General features: G+C 38.9%; 1 protein-coding gene across 9 annotated transcripts in view; it reads right to left on the reverse strand.

Moving 5' to 3' along the window:
• The window catches only part of KDM6A (lysine demethylase 6A), a 293,777-nt gene that overhangs the window by 56,166 nt on the left and 215,727 nt on the right, over positions 1 to 21,884 (reverse strand). For 6 of the 9 annotated variants that reach the window (XM_054005415.1, XM_054005442.1, XM_054005404.1 and 3 more), the window contains 8 exons: positions 15,673 to 15,799; positions 13,371 to 13,469; positions 12,710 to 12,929; positions 12,001 to 12,135; positions 11,393 to 11,548; positions 10,684 to 10,779; positions 2,071 to 2,172; positions 457 to 852 (listed from right to left, as the gene is read on the reverse strand). In XM_054005415.1, coding sequence (XP_053861390.1) covers positions 457 to 852; positions 2,071 to 2,172; positions 10,684 to 10,779; positions 11,393 to 11,548; positions 12,001 to 12,135; positions 12,710 to 12,929; positions 13,371 to 13,469; positions 15,673 to 15,799 — 1,331 coding nt within the window. The remainder of the gene's footprint in view (positions 1 to 456; positions 853 to 2,070; positions 2,173 to 10,683; positions 10,780 to 11,392; positions 11,549 to 12,000; positions 12,136 to 12,709; positions 12,930 to 13,370; positions 13,470 to 15,672; positions 15,800 to 21,884) is intronic. The other 3 variants (XM_054005424.1, XM_054005449.1, XM_054005468.1) reach the window with 1 other exon arrangement.

Raw genomic sequence — 21,884 nt, forward strand, 5'->3', positions numbered from 1 at the left:
CATGGGTGGGGCTATGGCCTGGCTGTTTGGGGAGGCTTAGCCTCCCCTGGCCAATTATACCCACCACCCATGAAATATACACATTTTTATTACAATGATATGTAAAAAACAAACAAACACACAATCACCATGTTTCATGATTAAAGAAGTGGTCTGTATAAAATACACAGTATATTCATTTACTAAAGAAAACACCTCTGAATGGATAGGTACTTGTACAAATGTTTATCAAGTGCCCTGTTTGATTTATGGTTATTTCCTATATTCCATAAGAAGCTGATTTAGCTGCTATTTTAACAAAGTATAATGGGTACCTTTAATCAGCTGTAAGATTTATAATCTGCATCTGTTTAATCAACTTTTGAAAACAGAAAACGTGTTTTACAAAAGAAAGCTGTCAAAAAGTGATTTGGACAGTACTTGCTCACTTTATTGGATTAATAACCTGAACTATACCTGAGTGGAGTTAGATAGTTGGTTTTTCCACGGCTCCTCTGCGCTGCTGGTCAGGTTTGTGCGGTTATGAGGTAGAGAGAGTGCGTTTCGCTGCAGGTAAGGCACATTTCCATTACTTCCACTTCCTGTTATGTGATTATTGCCTATCAAAATAGTGTCTGTACTACCCAGCGTTCTTGCTGTGCTGCAGGGAACTGGGCCTGCTGGAAAGGGTCCATTAGCCAGAGGCTGCCCAGGGCAAGCCGGACGGATTCCATGCTGAGTGACATTAGGCACTCTGGTTAAAGCAACCTGAGGCTGCTGACCAGAGACAGAGTTTGTAGGCAGTGATGAGTCAGTTGTTGGCCCATTAGAAATTCCAGTAGATCGTACCTGTGCAACTCCTGTTTGCCTCATCTAATGAAAAATTAGTAAGACAAAAGAATAAATTAATCACATGATTAAGACTACAGTAAAAGCTTTTTTTTAATCCGGCATGTTAGGAGAAGGGGGGGGGGGGGGGAGGGTTTGCCGGAAAGTGAAAAATTCCAGTTAACTAAGAGGCAGTGAGTTTGGGTGTGGGGCGCAGGCTCTGGAAAGGGAGTTTAGGTGCAGGAGGGGGTTTGGGGTAGGGGGCTGGAGCACGGGAGGGGGTGCAATGTGCTGGATCAGGGCGGCGCTCACCTTGGGTGGCTTTCCACAAGAGGCAACATGTCCCAGCTTCTCCTAGGCGGAGGCGCAGCTAGGCGGATCTGCATGCTGCATCCATCCGCAGGCGCCGCCCCCACATCTCCCATTGGCCGGGAACCCCGGCCAATGGGAGCTGCGGACCCAGCGCTCGGCGTGGAGCAGGATGGTGACAGCCTAGGAGCAGCTGGGACGTTGCCCCTTCCGGGGAGCCACGCAGAGCCAGGTAGGGAGTCTGTCGGCCCTACGCCAATCGGATTATAAACCAGACTTTCAAGGAAGATCAGAAATGCCTGTTTATACAGCTTTTCGGTTTGGATAACACAGCTTTTCCTCTATATAAATATTGTGTACTGTTAATTTATTTTTACTATACTGTTTCAAGTAAAGTTTGGTTGAAATTGTGTTAACTTTTTTCAACTTTTTTTTTGTAGGTCAGAAAAGAGGTTCCTTCCAGTTTGTGTTGAGTGGTAGAACTGACATTCGCACAAATGGTGAGTAAATTTTAAGATATAGTTATTGAAGGCAGACTTTTCTTCTAGGAGAGCCATAAAGATATATATAGATATATATTAGGCGTTACTATTAGGCTTTTATTATCGAACACAAAAAAATAAGAGACGCGAGCAAGAGGCAGGAATGAGAGGCTTATTTCTTAACTAGACTGTTTCTCAAACTTTGTCAAATAGCTGACCAGAAAACAAATTAAAAAATTGGTTAATCATCATCTCTGGTAGTCCTACAATAGAAAACAGCTAACAACAGATGTCTTTCAGCCAGTAAACATCAATCACAATAAATGAAATGTCAAAGAAAACAGAAGATGTTATGTAAACTGGTAAATAGGGCATGAAAACATGTACAATACAAATAATTCAGGTTCAAAAAGAAAACAGAATGCACCACTGATGCAAGTACTGAAGATTAGAAAAATATTTTTGCTCGCACCTGCTGGTGTTGCTGCATCAAGACAAACTGACTCTCCAGCTGTTCCAGCATAAGTTTCTGTGCTGGATTTAGATTTCTGTTTGCACGCAGCTGTTCCAAGTCCTATGAAAAAAAACACGGCAGCATTATTTAGAATCAATCAACTTACAACTGATTAAAAAGCTTCCTGATAACAATACTTAACACTGTCAGTACAAGTAAGGTTTCTGAAACTGAGAAAATATAGACCAAAGCTCCTAAAAGGACCAAACCCCTTTCTATAATCCACGGTTATACTAAAACCTCTGTATAAGCATCTCTTATCTACTTAAGCTGAAAAAGACTTGATTATCTCAGTATATGCTATAAAACAGTACTGCACATAGTTCTTAAGTGTTAGATATGATTAAAGTACGTTTTGTCTGTGAAAGAATATTAAATTCATAAAGTTCTTAAAACGTATACCACTCTTGACACACATTTTGTAATTTTCTCGTGTGTTATTCTTGCACTATGATACAAATCTCAAAATATTCAATCCATTTTATATAAGAAAATCATTCTGTGTGAACTCACACTAAAATGGGAAATAGGCAAATATACACAATCTTTACCTTAGAGAACAATAACTGAGCTACAAGACTGAACAGTTTTATAACTGAGGCTATAAACACTTATTTTAGTGCTAAAATGTTTCTGAAATTTCATCTCTATTTTCATTTAAGCTGCTGAGCACATAGTATTCATATTTTAACTCTTAAGAAAATCCATAGCCATATTATGAAGAATGAATAGCTACCATAGTTAACTAATTAGGTTGTACGTTAATATATAATTGTTGAAGATATGAGACAATGAAGTGGCTGTTGGAAAAGAAATACCTCAAAACAAACAGGATAAAACAAGAGCCAAAAATCCCAACCTGGTTACTTACCTGTACAGAAACTGTGCTTCTTCAAGATGTGTTGTGCACATATACATTCCATAATTATAGATGTATGTGCACCAAATACACCTGAGTCTGACATTTCTGCCAGTAATACTAGCAGGTGGCGCATGGGCCTTAGTTATCCTTTTGCATCGATCTAGGGGTACCAAGGGGAGTGGTGACCACCTCTCTCTCCATTCTTTTGTACCAATGGAATTTAATACCCAAAGCAGAGGAGAAGGTGGGAGGCTTGTGAAATGTGTATGTGAATGACACATCATGAAGAATAATAGTTACCATTCAAGTAAGAAGCCTTTTTTTTTTTTTTGGCCTTAGAGTGATTGTGTTCATATACATTGCACTGTTGGTGAATCACCAGCAGCTTTCTTTACAGGTAGTGGGACTTTGGATTACTTGGAGAGAGACTGTAAGGGTATGTCTATGCTACAATGAAAGCCCGAGCTTGAGCCCGTGCTCAAACCTGATTCTCTCCCCCCGTGTTTACATTGCAATTGCACTAACCCAGGGTTCCAGGACCCTGCAGGGCTGGAGGGTCTGAACTTGAGTTAAGCTGGGAACCAGGGTCCAGCGAGTAGTTTCGCATATGCCTAATCCCTGTGCTATTTGGTGATAATTTCCAAGATTCTGCCCAGTTTGAAAACCTCTTTCACTTTGCTGTATAGATGGCTCTAGCGTAATCCTTTCTGCTACTCACTAAAATGGCCTCGACAGCTCCAGAGCAGACTCTCCTCACTGCACAAGCAGAGATCATCCATGATGTGAGGCAGAGAACTTTTAGGTTGAGGTGTAGTGACCTGCCTTGGTTTTGAGACAAAAGATCCTTGACTGGGGTAGAGTGGCTAGGTATGAGTGGCTCAATCAATTTAAGTCTGTGTATCAATACTGCGTTGGCCAGGGGGGTGCTATGAGGATTAAGGTTGGCTTGTCTAATTTTAGTTTCCTGATCACCCTTGGATTCAGAGGAACTGGAAGGGATGCGTACAGCAGATGGCTTGACCAGGGAAGAAGAAACATATCTGTCATGGAACCTGGGTTGACCTGCCCTGGAACAGAGCCTCTTCCATTGGTTGTTCAGGTTGGCTGCAAAGAGTTCTATCAGGTATCCCTACTGATGGAAGATGGGCTGCAGAATGTCCTCTCTTACTGTCCACTCGCGATGGTCTATGGTTTCTACTGACGGAATCCACAACAGCGTTCCTCACTCCTGGAAGGCAAAAGGCTTTTAGCAAGATATTGTTCTTTATACAGAAGTTCCACATGTGGCACAGCTGAGATGACCTTGCACCTCCCTACTTGGTCAGATGAAACATAGCAATGGTGGGGTTGCTAAGAACTTGAACCACTTGACCTCTGCTGGTGGTAACGAACATCTCACAGGCCTGATGAATAGCTTGAAACTCTAACATTTATATGGAGTGAAACCCCTCAAGGTGTCCAAAGTGCTTGAGCCTGAAGTTGACCCAGATGTGTCCCCCCAACCACTGGTGGCTGCGTACTGTTTGAGGGTCCAATCCAGACCAGAGCGCTCATGAAGGTCAAAAATCAACTTGCCCACTGAACATCTGCTCAGATGATATATCGAGTGAAGCCAGGCTTGCAGAACGGTGAAGTCTGACACGTTGAGTCACACGGGTGCATGAGGTCATGTGCTCCAATAGTTGTAGATATGGACTGCTGTCTTTGGGTTGGACTTGAGGATTTCAGATAGACATGCTATGGACTAAAACCTGTCCTTTGGGAGATAAAACATGGCAGTTATGGTGTAGACACCTGCTCCTCTGAAACATATTTGTTTCATAGATTGTACATTTTTTTTTATCTATATTCAGTTTTAGGACTAGACGAGAGAACAAAAGTCTAATGACAAGAATATTGCTTTTGATGTGGCCTCTTGACATTTCCTGAACTAACTGCCTAGGTAGGGAAATATTTGAACACCTAACCTGTGCAGATGGGCCACTCCCTCTGTCATACACTTGATGAACCCCTAGAGTCAAACACAGACTGAAGGCTAGCACAGTGTACTGGGAAGGTTTGTTGTCTGGCATGAATCGAAGGTGCTTTGTGTGGGCAAGGCATATTGCCACGTGAAAGCAAGCATCCTGCAAATCGAGAGCGGCATACCAGCCTCAAATTCCTGAAGAAAGGATAACTGAATTCAGAATGGTCACTTTTGTATCTATTTTCTAACACTTCCAATTCCAAAAAAGCCTGACTTCCTGAAGTAAAACAGTTTTATGAAATGGGCCCTGAAAAGGGACAGGGAAGGTAGGTTGGGGAAAGGCAGGGAGGTGAACTTGACAACATATCCCTCCTTTACTGAGCTGAGCTCCCACATGTCCGATGTAATCTCTGTCCATGCACTGTAAAAGAGAGATAGGCACTTTCAAAATGGTGGAATAGGACATATGGTTGGTGCTATGTCCTTGATCGAAATGTCAAAATGACTGGTTTGAAGCCGATGAGGTCGGGTGAGAAAGGCTTGCTGCAGATGATGCCGAATGACGACTGCAGACAGGCTCAGATCTCCTTCTAGAGACATCCTGAGGTTTTGGCTGGTAAAATGCTCTTTACTGTGTCTGAGGTTTGAACTGTTTCGTCTTTTTTACTGGGAGGCAGACATGCAGCAAATGAAAGATTGGATGGGAGTCTTTTAATGCACACATAGTATCATCGGTCTTTTGAAAAAACAGTTTGGATCCTTCAAGTAGTAGGTTTTATATTCTGTATTTCTATCTGTAAACATGGAAAAGTGTTGTATGTGTCGACAGGTGCTTGGATAGATAACTGGGAAGTGAAGTGTCATTTGGAAACTATGTCCAAGAACCGTTCCTTGTATTCTTCGGGGAATTTGTTTGCAAACCCCGAAATTGCTGACCCATTAAAAAGGTTTATTTAGACGACAATGCCTGAATTTGAAATCCCTGTTTGTACAGTCACAATGGTATAGGCCTTTCTGCTACGTAAGTCTGGTTTCCTATACTAAAGCTTTTGGGGTAGCCTTAGGGTGAGACCACCTCAAATGCTCATTGGCCATTGTGATCACGAGAGTGTTTGGGATGGGGTGAATACAGAAATAAATCAAATTCCTGCTGGGGAACCTGGTAACACCTGTGCACCCATTTGGCAGTGAGTGGGGTAGAGCTTGGCGTCTGCCAGATGGTCTCCACAGGTTCCAGACAGCCTTCATTAATGAGAAGAGCAAAGCTTTACAAAGCATGAGTTTGCAAGGAATCTAACAGTTAGCATGGATTGTCTTGCACAGATTCCATGTGCACTCCTATAGATGTGGCCTTCCTCCACATGACATCCAGAAATATTTTGAAGTCTTCAAGGGGAGTTGATGCCAGATCTGGAATGATGGCCTCATCTGGGGAAGAGGAAGAAAAATGGGGATGATTGGAGGGGAAAACTGGTATCTAGTGGTTCCTCCCTTGCCTCTTCTTCTCTGTGGCACCAACAAATGAGATGTTAGAGTCTGCAGGAGGATCTTCCCTAAGTAGCCACTGATATTGGAGAAGGAAACATCCTCCTAGACCAGTGGTTCCTAAACTGGGATTTGTGAACCCATGGGGGTTCGCAAAATGTTACAGGGGGGTTCTTGGGAAAAAATGCTCTAATGGTGGACAGAGCTGTCCCTAGGGATTCTGGACAGCATGGGGCCAGCAGCCTGGAGCCCCTGGACTTCCAAGAGCTAAGGAGATCAAAGCAAGCATATCTATCACACTGAAGAGATTTAAACTTCAAGACTCCTTATAAGAAATAGAAAGGGAAGTGGATATTTTTTGCTGTTTTTAAAATTAAATACGCAGCTAGTATTGTTTTTAAAATTATTATGAAGAACATGTTTAAGCTTTGTTGTAACATGCATTGTTTGCCTGGACTGCTTAAGACCCGAATGCTTGTGTAGGAAGTAGTCTTTTGGGTTGGCTTCTTAAATACCTTCATGCTGTTTCACATCTGATACTCCTTGATGAAACATAGGAGCCTTGTCTTATAACAAGCTTATTCAAAGTGATACAAGCTACAAAAGTGAGATCTTGGAAGAGTGTTGCCGTTTTCATAATGATAAATAATAATTATTAATAGTGTATAATAAGCATGTCATAAAAACAAATTTTATATTTCCAAGATCACTACTTTTATAATTTATACTCAGGTAAAGGAGAAAATCCCTGGAAATATTCATTTTTAGAAGGGGGTTCGCAAGACTTGTTAAAGTTTGGGAACCACTGTCCTAGACTGAGTCTCTGAAGGGGGCCTAGAGGCTCTTGGAGCAGCCAAAGTTACCCAATAAGGCCAACAGGAGTATTCCAGTCTTTGTACCGCCCACAGTGGTGGGCGCCATATAGGGGCATCCTAGTAAGAACAGTGTTCTTGATATGTGGTATGAATGTCCCTAGAGCATGACCTGTATGGAGACCTGAAAAGACCTCGAATGAGGTACAGATCTATTATGGTCAGATTCTGAGAGGAAGAGAGATAGCTTTCCTCGGTGACAGAGAAGCAGTTACAGTAGACATATACATGGTGCTTCCCTAAAAGTATCAATATCAACTATGTATCCAACAGAGCCAGTGGAAGTGGGTGACATGGTTGGAAGGCAGAAAGGTGGGTTGATGTTAACTATGCTGGTAGAGCCAGTGTTGAAGGCTGCATAGACGATAAAAGTGGAGATGCTGGTGTCGTGGTAGTATATGCTGCTGCTGATGCCAACCTGGTTGAGGTTAATGTGATTGATGCTAGGCAATATCGTGAAGGAAAACCCAACAGTGGGAGACACAAAAGGTCCTTCACTTCAAAGAATGCCTGCAATGCTGACAGCACCAAAATCAGAGGCAAGTATTCCATTGCCATTGTTGGTGATAGTAGATCTGATGGTGCCAGGGTCAAGGATCTGTCTGGCAATGGTGAAGGTACTGGTCTCAACAGCCCAGTTGGAGCCGGAGTCGATGGTGCTGCATCATATGGTGCGTGCGAACAGACCTCGACTCAGCACTCAAGAACGTTTTAGCAGATTTCTTGTGGCGTGAAGAATGAGACTTGGACAATCTCTCAGTCTCAGAGAACAAAGATGATTTTGGACACATCAAGGACACTGAGGGAGAGGACAATGAGCAGTGTTGATTTGGATTTGGAAGCTGGGGCAGTCGTAAGGACATTCCTTGTGGAAGGGCAGTCCACCCACTCAGGTGGAAGAGGGATGCATTGCCTTTTCCATGAGACATACACGAGGGCGGAAATACCTCTGCTTCTTCGGCCTCATCAGAAATGAGGTATAAAGAGTAAGCTTGTTCCTCACATGTCCCTTGTACAAGCAAATTAGACAGCTTTTGTGGCTATCACATACAAATAATAGAAATTCTTATTTTCTAAAGGCTGGCTAAGTGAATCTGAAGAGCAATGGAGAGCTCTAACTTTCACTGTGGGTTGTAAGAAGAAACTGAGAGGGAAGTGCACACCACACCCTTTTATACTGTTGGCTCAGCATGCGAGGATAGCAGGGACACATACACTGACTGCTACTGCTGTCAGCAAAGGCCTCTGACTCAAATGCATTGGGCGCATACACTTACAACGGAATGTATATGAGCAAATCACTCAAAGGAGAATTGGACATTACAGACACTATTTTCTTTAATTGCTCTTAAGTATTGAGCCATTACATATCTTATGACCTAATTTTTCCAAACAACAAGAAGCTAAAGTTAAAAAGGTAAGTCATTAACTAGCTGATTCACTATTCTGTTCTTTTGAGTATATGTAATAGGTTGGTATCAAGTTTATAGATTTTTCATGTATATCCTTTTGTAGCTGTATCAGTTTGTGTATGATTCTGTTCAACTATTGCTAATAAAGCTAAAGCATGATACAAAACAATGCAAATATTCAGAGATCAACGTATTTATTTCTATTTTGAATAAGTACATTCCTAAACCTCTAAGTAGATTCAAACTGTCACTATTTTAAAAAAGAACAAAAAAACCCCAACAAATAAGAGAAATGCTTGCTTACCTCCCAATCCTCCCACCCCCAAAACTGTTCTAAGGTGAAGAAAAAGCAGCATTAATTCCTGAACTAGTATCAAGTTTATGGTCTGATATCTTCTGTTCATCAGGGATCGCAATGAAAGCTTTATACCATACAAATATCAGGGATCTTCCTTGTCCTATACCATAAACCTTATGAGTAGAGCTATTTTAGGAGCTTGAACACCAACAGAAAACAATTTAGGTGTTTTATTTCAAAAGGATTTCTTATATTTATTATTTTTTCCTCCATGCACAGGTGAGCTCGTGGTACTAAAGAAAACTAGTTTTATAGGTGGAAGGATGTAAAAAAATAACACCAACAATATTTTTTTTAAACAAAGACATTTCTAAAAATGCCTTCTCTGTAAATTGCATTACATATACAGAATACAAAGACAGACATGGAATGAAGGTTTTATTCACTTTCATATGAGATGACCTTCATAACTTATTTCTGGCTTTGTCATTCATGGATAATGAAACCATATTAAATGAATGTTAACAAATCCTTTATTCCATACATAGGATGAAGAAGGTAATGACACTTTCCCTTAAAGAGAAGGAAACAAAGTGAAAAAAGACAAAATGCTAGTGAGGTCTGAAAGGGAAGAGAAAAGTAGGAGAGATGGGAGAAAGCAGAGAGAGGTTATAAAGGTTGAACAAAGGCAGGAGAGACAAACAGGTGAAAAAATAAAGCAGTATAATAAAACAATGCTGATGGCTAAGGAGGCAATAAGTAAGGGACTGTTTTTCAGGTACAAAAACTATTTCTCAATTGTGCTCAATGCCCACAGCCTTTGGGCAGTATACCACAGTTTCAGTATTTCCCCTCCTCAGAGCAAATGTTTTTCTATTAATGTCCTTGCATTTAGTCAATATTTGTGATATATATGGTGACGACTTCTGCCCAGGTATGATTTTCAAAATGTGCACTCTTTTGCTGCTACTTGGTGTGGTACACTGAAACCTATGCCAGTGAGCTGAAGAATAAACTGAAACTACTGTAACAAAACAAACTATATTTGAGTCAAGGACTCAAAAATAAAGTCCAGCACTTCAACTGTAGAAGCCATGTGGTCTGAAATCCATGAACACCAGAGTTGAATTTCAACTCTCTCCATTATTAGTGATAATTTGCGCAAAAATCCTTCACTTATCAGTTTGCCAAATAAGGACACAAGAAGTTCTCTCACATGGATATTGGGAGGGGTACAGTAGTTGTGCAGCACCTGTAAATCTTAGGCAGCACGAGTCATAAGTATTATTCATCTGACATCCAACAGTATGACTACTTCACACATTAAGTTAAAAAAATGTTACAACAAGAAAAAATATTTACTTTTATCTGTCCATCTTACAAATTTATTATAGTGCTTATGTAATTAAAATATTCAACTTGTGTTATGTCACTAACCTGGAACTCAGGTTTTGTTTGTTTCTCATTTTAAGCTTGATTTCACACATACCACAAGGAAGCTATAAATATGAAAACTACTTGTATCAAACAATAAGCATTATAGCAAAGTATACTGAATATTTCACATTCGATTCAGAAGTTAAAATCTGAAAAGTTTCTTTGAGTCCATTTCAGATATATTTCTGATAAGAAAACAAAGTCTCAAAACCGCTCAGGGTTTTCTTTAACGCACTTACCTGTAATTTCTGTGGTGTCAAACACCAAGAATGAATTTGTTGCTGTACCGGAGGATGTGACACCGTATGGCCACTGCTCCAAGCATCTGAAGTATTCTAAGAAAAACATTAAATTAAAATATATGACTATCAAAAGAGCAAATATTAGTTTTACAAAAGCTAGACATTAACTTCTTGATGAAAGGACTAATCACAGGTTTAATAATAATACAGCATATAACAAGAATACCAAAATATATTTTATCTCATTTTACTTCAACCTATATAGTATCGGAACAATGAGAAAAAAGTAAATGATATTAAATATATCATCTAATACCATAATGACAAGGAATCAAATTAAGTCACTACCTCTTGAAAAAGTAACATCCTGAATTTTAGATAGAGGCAAAGGCAATAGACAGAACAAAATGGCCATTTCCTTCTCTATTACAATACTATGATTATATTCTGAGATTAGGATAATTACTTCTATATATAGTATCACTAATGTGTATTGCACTTAGGTACTTACTATCTCAATTGTAATCTCTTAATTAAATACACTGCTGAAAAATGCACTAACCTCAACACATGAACTTCTAAAACATTCCCCACCTTGATGCCAAAGGATTACAATTAAAGTACAAGTGCTGTGTACACTGCACAATTTCTATGCATATTTCTGTATAATTTTGGGTCGGGCTCTTTAGTTCACCAGAATATATACCTTTGTTGGACTAGATGTTCTTTTCCTCTTGGCAGGACTGGACAGGTCATCTACTTGGCTAGAAGGAATCATGTGTAGTGGCAAGGATTGCTGTGAAATTGGTGTTTGAGTGAGGCCTAGTACAGGTTCAGTATTTGGATGATGAGGTTTACAAGCCTACGAATCACAGAAGGAAGACAAAAATATGGTTCTATATATTCTTAATTCTTTCAATTAAGCTACACACTTTTACGATCTGCATATCTTAAAAGGGCTGTGTGGATATACTGAAGATGACTCAGTTACTGAAAATCAGTTTCCATATGGTCATCAATGGAGGAATGTGTACCTTTCTTGGGATTATTCTTTTAAAAAACAACCACTGTAGCATTTCTACTTAAGATGAAATCTCTCAAAATCATGAAAATCCACAAAGGTTCTAAATTGGTACCCACATATTTCTCCCACATTATAGGGAGTCTTTTCTTGATCTAAATCCCTTTGCAAATAAATCAAAGGCTTTTTATTAATGAAAGCCAGCCCTGCACTCCGTAAAATAAGCTTGACTACTACAGATTGTAAAGAACCCTTAAAGCTGGGCACCTGCAGAACATAACCCAACTTCTCACCTGCTGTGCTGTGTTCATGGCACCCTGCCTGGAGGTAAGCTCTGCGGGGATTGGTAGGCTCCATGCCTCCTCAATACTAGGAAGTAATTTAGTTTTATTCTGTAGACTACCTTGTGGAAGGTTACACAACTGAGCCTAGGAAAAATTATGTAAAAAGCAAATTTAACACAAGCCTACTTTATTAAGAGCAAGTCCACGAAATCTTCCTAAATGCTGTAGCTAATTACGTCTTAAAGAGAGAATAGATTTAAAGTCTGGGGTTTTAGAAAGGTGCTAAGTATAAAGAGGGTAACCAGAATATAAACCTTTGTGAGAATCAGAATAAAGTTGAGCTCTGGTTTCAGAGGTCTCGTAACTCTTTTCTTCTGAAATTGCAAACAAGAGTGAAAGATAGTGTGTGTATGTGTTCTCTCTCTCTAAATGCTATGACAACTTAAAAATGTAGACAGTACATAGAAAAAAAAAGTGATGTAAATCAATATGCATCAACTGAATAATGTGCAAAACAGCATTAATTACAGGGATTGAGTCCCACTTAAAAATGGAGACTAAAACAATATTACAAGCTATGATATGTTTACAATAAATATGGAAACAGGTTATACACACCATGAAACAATTACACATTAACTGGTATGTTATTTTCCACCTCCCCACCTGTTGTGTACCGGGTAAAATATTTCCCTTCCTTAAAGCTTTAAAGTTTTACCTGTAAATATTTTATCCGTGCTGCAAGTGCAGAGGTATTACTACAATTTTTGCTCCTAGTTGCGTTTAAGTAGCATTTAATGGCATCCTGAGGCTGGTTGCAGGACTCATAGAGTGTGCCTAAGTCCATCCAGGCTGCAGCATGGCCATGGTCCAATTGTACAGCACAGATATAGGCTTGTAAAGCATCCATAGGCTGATTTTGCTGTTGATATAGCACACTGAATAAAAAGATTGGTAAAGTTCAAAATTAATAAAGTCTGAATACAAACAAGTCATATACCTCCCCACTAAACTCAGTATTTCTCACATAGTGAAGAAGAAAAACTTCTGTATCTCAAGTGGAACACACCATTACATAATTCACCGTGACAACCATGAATAATACATTTTTATACCTTAACATGACAAGTTAAAATATAAAGTACAACCAATATTGCAACCTAAAATTTAAGAGAGCAAATACCTACATATTACTTTAACTTCAAGATATTTATAGCATGGTTGACAGAACATTAATATATTAGCTACCAATTAGGAGCTTTATGATCTACTGAGAACATAAAAGCTCCATGAAAACATAACTGTGTTAAAAAAGCTGGTCCTTGTTTAAATACATTAAAATTCAATTATAGTACTGCTTTTCCCTGCATCATTCTTACCCTATAGAACACCATGTATCTGCACTTGCTTCTGATTTATCAATAGATTGCCTATAAGATATAAAGGCATCCTGAACTTTCCCAATACTTGAATAGCACCTGGGAGAAGAGAGAAAGAACTGTGGTAATATTTAAAGTGATTATGGAGAATGGTTTGCCAAGACTGGACTAGTTCTAGTAAATTCATGCAAATACAAATACATACACATTAATCCAAAATAACTACCCTTTCTGTAAGTTTGACACAAAATGACATTGAATGTAAACTTCTGAATCATTATTACTAATTTATTTGTAAAATACACTAATCCCTCAGCATCAGCTGTGCAAAGTTTAACTTGCTTTAAATTCTAATACATGCTACATTATACTAATGTCCAGAATTAATATTGCATTCTGGAAATGTACACATTTCACCTGTAGTATTTCATTGAGCAAAAGGGAAAATATTTACATACAGATTGCAACACGGGAAGAATTAAACTGCCTGTTCCCAAATAGTTAACTTGTGTGCATTTTAAAAAATTAAATCTTGGTGGCATGGAAGTTGAAATACTAGAGAAGAGAATTTATGGCATCTCATATAGTGACACTACAAATACAGTGAGTATTTTAGTAAATAAATTTTCAAAAGCAGTATGACATGGTAAGCAGAAACACTAGAACACAAAGAAGAGTGAGTTACAATTATGCTACAAGAAAAAATGACTGCTTCCATCACAATCTGAAAGAAAAGAAGATACTGAAACTTTTTAAGTAGAAACGTATTTTCTTTGGTTTTGCCCATATTGCCTGCAATTATCTTCCCTGTTTACATAAGAACTAAAAGTCTTCAGAATACACAAAAAATAATTGAAAATTTATTCTTGTAAAAAATAGAGAGCCATATATGAGCAAAATAAAGGTAAAATTTTCAACCTTTAAGCAGGAAAAAAACCCGGAGGTTCTTCTTTTACATTATATTAGCTATAGTAGGAAAGGAATATAGTAAAGCACTACCAGTATTTTACTTCACTTATGAATATTCACCAGGATTAAGTAAAAAAGTTTCAAAAGATAAGAATAAGTTAGACTTAAAGGTAATGAAACAAAGTCCCAGCATCCATGTTAAAATCGGTTTCTCAGATATTTTAAGGATCAGTGTCATGATAGTCAAATTCAACTCCCTCCAAAACTTAAAATAAGTGTATCAAAATAATTCAAATATAACAAAAGGAAAGAATGTTCAAACATAATTTACACACAACTAGAAAATCTAGGGAAATCAAAGTTGAAGAATTTTGTTTTAGTTAAAGCACTAAATTTGTTTATCTTCCCCATAATATGGGTAACAGTTTATTTGACTGGATGGAAGAGATCTAACTCAAGAGTGTGTAATCAAGTCACCCACAAGAGGTTGCAGCCTACAGAAGATAAGACATATTAAAAGCATGAATATTGCTGGGTTACTGTTAACTAGTGATGAGTTTCCTAACTTTTCTATCTTTTTTAAAAACAAGAAGGGGCATAAAATGCACAGTATTTACCATGGAGAACAACAACAAAAAATAACATACAAGACAAAAAAATAACTTACAAGACCCCCCCCCCCAAAAAAAAAAAAAAAAAAAAGGAAGCTTACAAGGCCAAGAGTTAATTATTATTATTAAAGTATGGACCACTTATCTTGGAAGTCAAAATGGCTACATCGGACCTATTCCAGTCTAAAATTTATATATAATATCGTTTGTTTTTCTATAATATATACAGTACAGAAAAAACTTTAAAGATTTTTGTACAACAGTACATGTATGTGGAAAGGGAGAACAACATTAAAGACAGAAAAGTGAGAGAATGTGGAAGTATGCAAAGAAAAATGCAAGTATTTTTGCAGGCAATTTAGACAGAGGAGAATAGATGACAACATCTGAGGCATTTGCATTCAAGGCATAAAAGGAATCATGTACACTTTCGCACACATGTACAGAATATTTTCTGCCTGCTTATGTAATTATGTACTAAATTTCTAATGAAAACATTTATTGCACAGGCACTTTCACTTAAATATCTTTCCAAGATAGCATATTTTCCCTCAAAATAACAAAGCTGGACTTGAGCAGTTTCATAATTTTTCCCATTTGTTCAAGTTAAGGATATGTGATGTTATTTATTTTAAAGGAAAATTACTCCCAAACTGACATTTTCATGATAGCTCTCACACTGTTGAGAATATTTTCAATTCAACCACAGCCTCTCAAAACAAGCTTTATTAAAAAACATGACACAGCCTTAAATACAGTTGCTATACCACCAGTTCTCTCACCTTCCAAGGAAATACCAGGACTGGCCAGAGTTAGGATCTGCCTCGAGGGACTTCTGAAGATACTGAATAGCATAGCTTTCCTTGGTTGCTTTGTCTCCTAGCTGATCCACGGTGTGATGCATCCAGCCTACAAAAGAAGTTACAAGTCACAAAAGCCAAATTCTCAAAAGTGCTACTTAACATATTGGAGTAGAGAAGTAGTGATAATATTTACCCTCCCCCCCCTTTTTAAACAAAAAATCTATTACATACTACTGTGAGGGACATCTACTCCACACTGGTAGTGGAAGGGTTAATGTGGGGATGAGAGTCCAATTAACACACCTGGTTGTATCTGCATCATGGGCCAGATCCAATTAAGGATGAATCCCAGCTGTGGGAGGAGCTGGGTAATTTATGAAGGGAGGAAGCCCAGATGAGAAGGAAGCTGCAGGGAGAGGGGAAGACCTCTACAATCCCTTTCTGGTTGCTAGAGAGTGAAGGGCTTAGAGAGGCATATTCTTCACAACTCAGAGATAGATGTAGGTTTCAACGCAGCTTCCTCCTGAGAAGGAAAACTTCTCATGATGTTGTTTCATTCGGAAAGCCCAGCCTTGCATTTCTTTGTTGCACTGTTTGCATTTTGCATGCATGGAAGTCTTACCCACAGGTAGAGGAACTTCATTAAAATATTCCCAAATGGGGTCTCTTTTATGGCCTGCTGCCATTATAGGTTTTCCCGTCTAGTGAGAGAATGGTATGGTAGATCTCAAATCAATGAAGGCTACACTCAGAAAAGACTTCTGGAATATGCTGCTCACAGTGTTTCACTTTTGTTTCTACTGCCTGTCCCTTCCGTCTCACATTTATCTCCAGACTTCTTTTCCTTGTCCAGATCTATTCTGTCCCCAACCATCTTCTATTCATTGAACTTTTTGAAACTTTGTACTTTTAGAGAGAGTTAAGGGATTGACTCGGTATGCACAAATTTGCTGATGGACAATAGGATTGAGGTCTGTTATTTCTCACCTATATATATTATTTATTGATTTATTTAAAATTTTTTTGCTGTTAACCAGCATCTCTGGAGACACAAATACACAGTTTGAGACCTGTAAAACTAAGCATCTCTAATGGTATCTTCTAGACTGAGCACTGAGTCCCATTGGATAGATAGAAAGAATAACCTAAATAATCTATACAGAAGCCTCTGGAACTCCGTAAGATTGGGTCCCTAATCCATGAACTATTGGAACTCATTTACAAAACTTTTCTGAAAGATTACATGAATATATTGTCTCATACTATAGAATTAGAATTTATAATCCCTATTCCATTATGAGATATCTTTGAGCTATAATGTATCTTAATTAAAACTCTCTTTAGATAAAATGCTTTTTGAGGAAAAGAACTTCAAAAAAATCCGATTTAAATAAAAAAATCTGATTAAAAACAAAAACAAAAACAAACAAACCATTTTTATCCACCCTGAAGCACCTTCATTCTTTCTCTCATGCTGCCCCTCACACATGGGAGGAGCTCCCTATAAAATTTGCAAAACTACTTCGTTGTATTTCTTCAAACTCTCCTTTGCTGTAATGCCTACAAAAAGCATGACAACTGCTAGGTAACTAGTGTGTTGAGACCACCTCGTATCATGTTCAGACTGGAAATAAGGCATACATTTTTAACAGGGACAGTAATTTACCATGAGAACAATTCTCCATTACTGTCCATTTTCAAATCAAGGTTGGATTTTTTCTAAAAGACATGCTCTAGGAATTATTTAGGGGAAGTTATATGCAAGGTCAGACTGGCTCAGTGGTTCTCAAATTGCAGCCCAATCAGCACACAGCTGCGGCCCATGTGACATCCTCAGGGCCAGACAGATAGTATATATATTGTGTGGATGTGGCCCACATAACACAGAGAGCTGCATATGCATCTCACAGTAGTAAACAGGTTGAGAACTACTGGACTAGACTAGATCACAATCAGACCTTTCGGTCTTAGAATCTATTAATGTTAACCAGTATTTTCTTCCTGTTTCCTTGTGCTCCCTCACTTGTCTGGGTTTTTTTTTTTTTTTGGTCTAATGCTTAGATTGTAAATTCTGTGGGGGAGGGGCCATCTTTTTGTTATGTGTTTTTACAGTGCCCAGCACAACGGGGTTCTGACCCTCAGGCACTATCACAAAACATAATAATACATATAATAGACAGATCCGTTTATATAAAGTATTTTATTTACACCCCCCCACAAACCCCACTCTTATATCTGTTAAGTGTTAGACAGGTTCTGCATAAAAACCTATAGTGAGAAAACATTAAAAGTTGCAAAGGGAAGTAAGTGCTCAAAAGTCAGGAAATGAGACTCACATGCACATCCACAACAATAAAATCTAATTACATGAATACCCTTTCCCCTCCACATGCTAGACAAAGTAAAGCAAAGCTGAGTAATCAACTGGGCAGTATCCATAATATTCCTACCTCTTTCACTGCAGAAAACATGAGGTATAGTGATTTTCACTAACTATTCTTATTAAATGTTTTTAATTGAGTTTCTGAGTCTTAGATTGTGTTGAGGTAAAAGTCAGTATGGTATCTTCTAGAATGGAAGGTAAACTTCCAACCTCTTATAAGAGACAGGAAGAAAAAGCTACTTATCCTTGAGACAGCCCACAAAAAGTTCCTCCCAGACATTATCTGTAGTCAGTAGAAGCACTGGGAATGCCTTGGGGACCATAAGGTGTGTTGAAAATAAGGAACAAGAGGTTACTGTGGGAAAAGGACCACCTTTAACCTGATGAAATACTACTGATGGCTCAGGCAGTGGTGCTATAAGGACGACTCTGGAATGTCTGGCCACTAGGAAGCATTCATGGACAGAGGACTGTTCTCTTGGGATGGACTTCACCTGAGTAGGGAGGGAAATAGACTTCTAGGATGGAGGCTGGCACAACTGATTAAGAGAACTTTAAACTAGGAATTTAGGGGAGATGGTTGGGAGATGTCCGGGTAAGCTCCATACTGGATTTTAACATTGAGAAGGAAGAAAATGAAGTAAGAAAGGATACAGCCGTGGGTAGGAGAATGGACATAAGAAGGAAGGGTAGTGTAGATACCAGTCTAATAGGTGATACTGGTGGTAGAATGTCTGTGCCTAATCGGGTAAAGAATGCGAGAGAAGTAAAACAGCAAAAATTAAGATGTTTGTACACTAATGCGAGGAGCCTAGGTAACAAAATGGAGGAACTAGAGCTATTGGTGCAGGAAGTGAAACCAGATATTATAGGGATAACAGAAACATGGTGGAATAGTAGTCATAACTGGAGTATAGTTGTTTAGGAAAGACAGAAATAAAGGCAAAGGTGGTGGAGTAGCATTGTATATCAGTGATGAGGTAGACTGTAAAGAAATAAGAAGTGATGGAACGGATAAGAGAGTCTGTCTGGGCAAAAATCACATTGGGGAAGAAAGCTACTAGAGCCTCCCTTGTGATAGTGCTTGGGGTGTGCTATAGCCCGCCGCGATCCGATATGGATAGAGACCTCTTTAATGTTTTTAATGAAGTAAATACTAATGGGAATTGTGTGATCATGGGAGACTTTAACTTCCCAGATATAGACTGGAGGACAAGTGCTAGTAGTAATAATAGGGTTCAGATTTTCCTGGATGCGATAGCTGATGGATTCCTTCACCAAGTAGTTGCTGAACCAACAAGAGGGGATGTCATTTTAGATTTGGTTTTGGTGAATAGTGAGGACCTCATAGAAGAAATGGTTGTAGGGGACAACCTTGGTTCAAGCAATCATGAGCTAATTCAGTTTAAACTAAATGGAAGGATGAACAAAAATAGATCTGTGACTAGGGCTTTTGATTTCAAAAGGGCTAACTTTAAAAAATTAAGGAAATTAGTTAGGGAAGTGGATTGGATTGAAGAACTTGTGGATCTAAAGGCAGAAGAGGCCTGGATTTACTTCGAGTCAAGGTTGCAGAAACTATCAGAAGCCTGCATCCCAAGAAAGGGGAAAAAATTCATAGACAGGAGTTGTAGACCAAGCTGGATGAGAAAGCATCTCAGAGATGTGATTAAGAAAAAGCAGAAAGCCTACAAGGAGTGGAAGATGGGAGGGATCAGCAAGGAAAGCTACCTTATTGAGGTCAGAACATGTAGGGATAAAGTGAGAAAGGCCAAAAGCCATGTAGAGTTGGACCTTGCAAAGGGAATTAAAACCAATAGTAAAAGGTTCTATAGCCATACAAATAAGAAGAAAACAAAGAAGAAGTGGGTCCGCTAAACACTGATGATAGAGTGGAGGTTAAGGATAATGTAGGCATGGCCCAATAGCTAAACAAATACTTTGCCTCAGTCTTTAATGAGGAGCTTAGGGATAATGGTAGGATGACAAATGGCAATGAGGATATGGAGGTAGATATTACCACATCTGAGGTAGAAGCCAAATTCGAACAGCTTAATGGGACTAAATCCGGGGGCCCAGATAACCTTCAACCAAGAATATTAAAGGAATTGGCACATGAAATTGCAAGCCCATTAGCAAGAATTTTTAATGAATTTGTAAACTCAAGGGTTGTACCGTGTGACTGGAGAACTGCTAACATAGTTCCTATTTTTAAGAAAGGGGAAAAAAGTGATGCGGTTAACTACAGGCCTGTTAATTTGACATTTGTAGTATATAAGGTCTTAGAAAATTTTTTGAAGGAGAATGTAGTTAAGGACATTGAGGTCAATGGTAATTGTGACAAAATACAACATGGTTTTACAAAAGGTAGATCCTGCCAAACCAACCTGATCTCCTTCTTTGAGAAGGTAACAGATGTTTTTAGACAAAGGAAACGCGGTGGATCTAATTTACCTCGATTTCAGTAAGGCATTTGATACGGTTCCACATGGGGAATTATTAGCTAAACTGGAAAAGATGGGGATCAATATGAAAATTGAAAGGTGGATAAGGAACTGGCTAAAGGGGAGACTACAATGGGTCATACTGAAAGATGAACTGTCAGGCTGGAAGGAGGTTACTAGTGGAGTTCCTCAGGGATCAATTTTGGGACCAATCTTATTTAATCCTTTTATTACTGACTTTGGCACAAAAAGTGGGAATGTGCTAGTAAAGTTTGCGGATGACACGAAGCTGGGAGGTATTGCCAATACAAAGAGGGACCAGAATATCTTACAGGAAGATCTGGATGACCTTGTAAACTGGAGTAATAACAACAGGATGAAATTTAATAGTGAAAAGTGCAAGGTCATGCATTTAGGGATTAATAACAAGAATTTTTTGTGAGAAATTGGAGACGCATCACTTGGAAGTAACAGAGGAGAAGGACCTCGGAGGATTGGTTGATCACAGCATGACTATGAGCCGCCAATGTGATACGGCTGTGAAAAAAGCTAATGCAGTCTTGGGATGCATCAGGCGAGGTATTTCCAGTAGAGATAAGGAGGTGTTAGTGCCGTTATACAAGGCACTGGTGAGACATCATCTGGAATATTGTGTGCAGTTCTGGTCTCCCATGTTTAAGAAGGATGAATTCAAACTGGAACAGGTACAGAGAAGGGCTACTAGGATGATCCCAGGAACGGAAAAGCTGTCTTATGAAAGGAGACTCAAAGAGCGTGGCTTGTTTAGCCTAACCAAAAGAAGGCTGAGGGGAGATGGATATATTTACAGAGAACAATCATGAGGGATAAATACCAGGGAGGAAGAGGAATTATTTAAGCTCAGTACCAATGTGGAGACAAGAACAAATGGATATAAACTGGCCATCAGGAAGTTTAGACTTGAAATTAGACTATGTTTTCTAACCATTAGAGGAGTGAAGTTCTGGAATAGCCTTCCAAGGGGAGCAGTGGAGGCAAAAGACATATCCGGCTTCAAGACTAAGCTTGATAAGTTTATGGAAGGGATAGTATGATGGGATAGCCTAATTTTGGCAATTAATTGATCTTTGACTATTAGCGGTAAATATGCCCAATGGCCTGTGATGGGACACTAGAGAGGGTGGGATCTAGTTACTACAGAGAATTTTTTCCTGGGTGTCTGGCTAGAGAGTCTTGCCCACATGCTCAGGGTTTAACTGATCGCCATATTTGGGATTGGGAAGGAATTTTCCTCCAGGGCAGATTGGCAGAGGCCCTGGGGATTTTTCACCTTCTTCTGCAGCATGGGGCATGGGTCACTTCTGGAGGATTCTCTGCAGCTTGAA

Source organism: Malaclemys terrapin, chromosome 1 (assembly GCF_027887155.1).
Source record: "Malaclemys terrapin pileata isolate rMalTer1 chromosome 1, rMalTer1.hap1, whole genome shotgun sequence".
NCBI lineage: Eukaryota > Metazoa > Chordata > Testudines > Emydidae > Malaclemys > Malaclemys terrapin.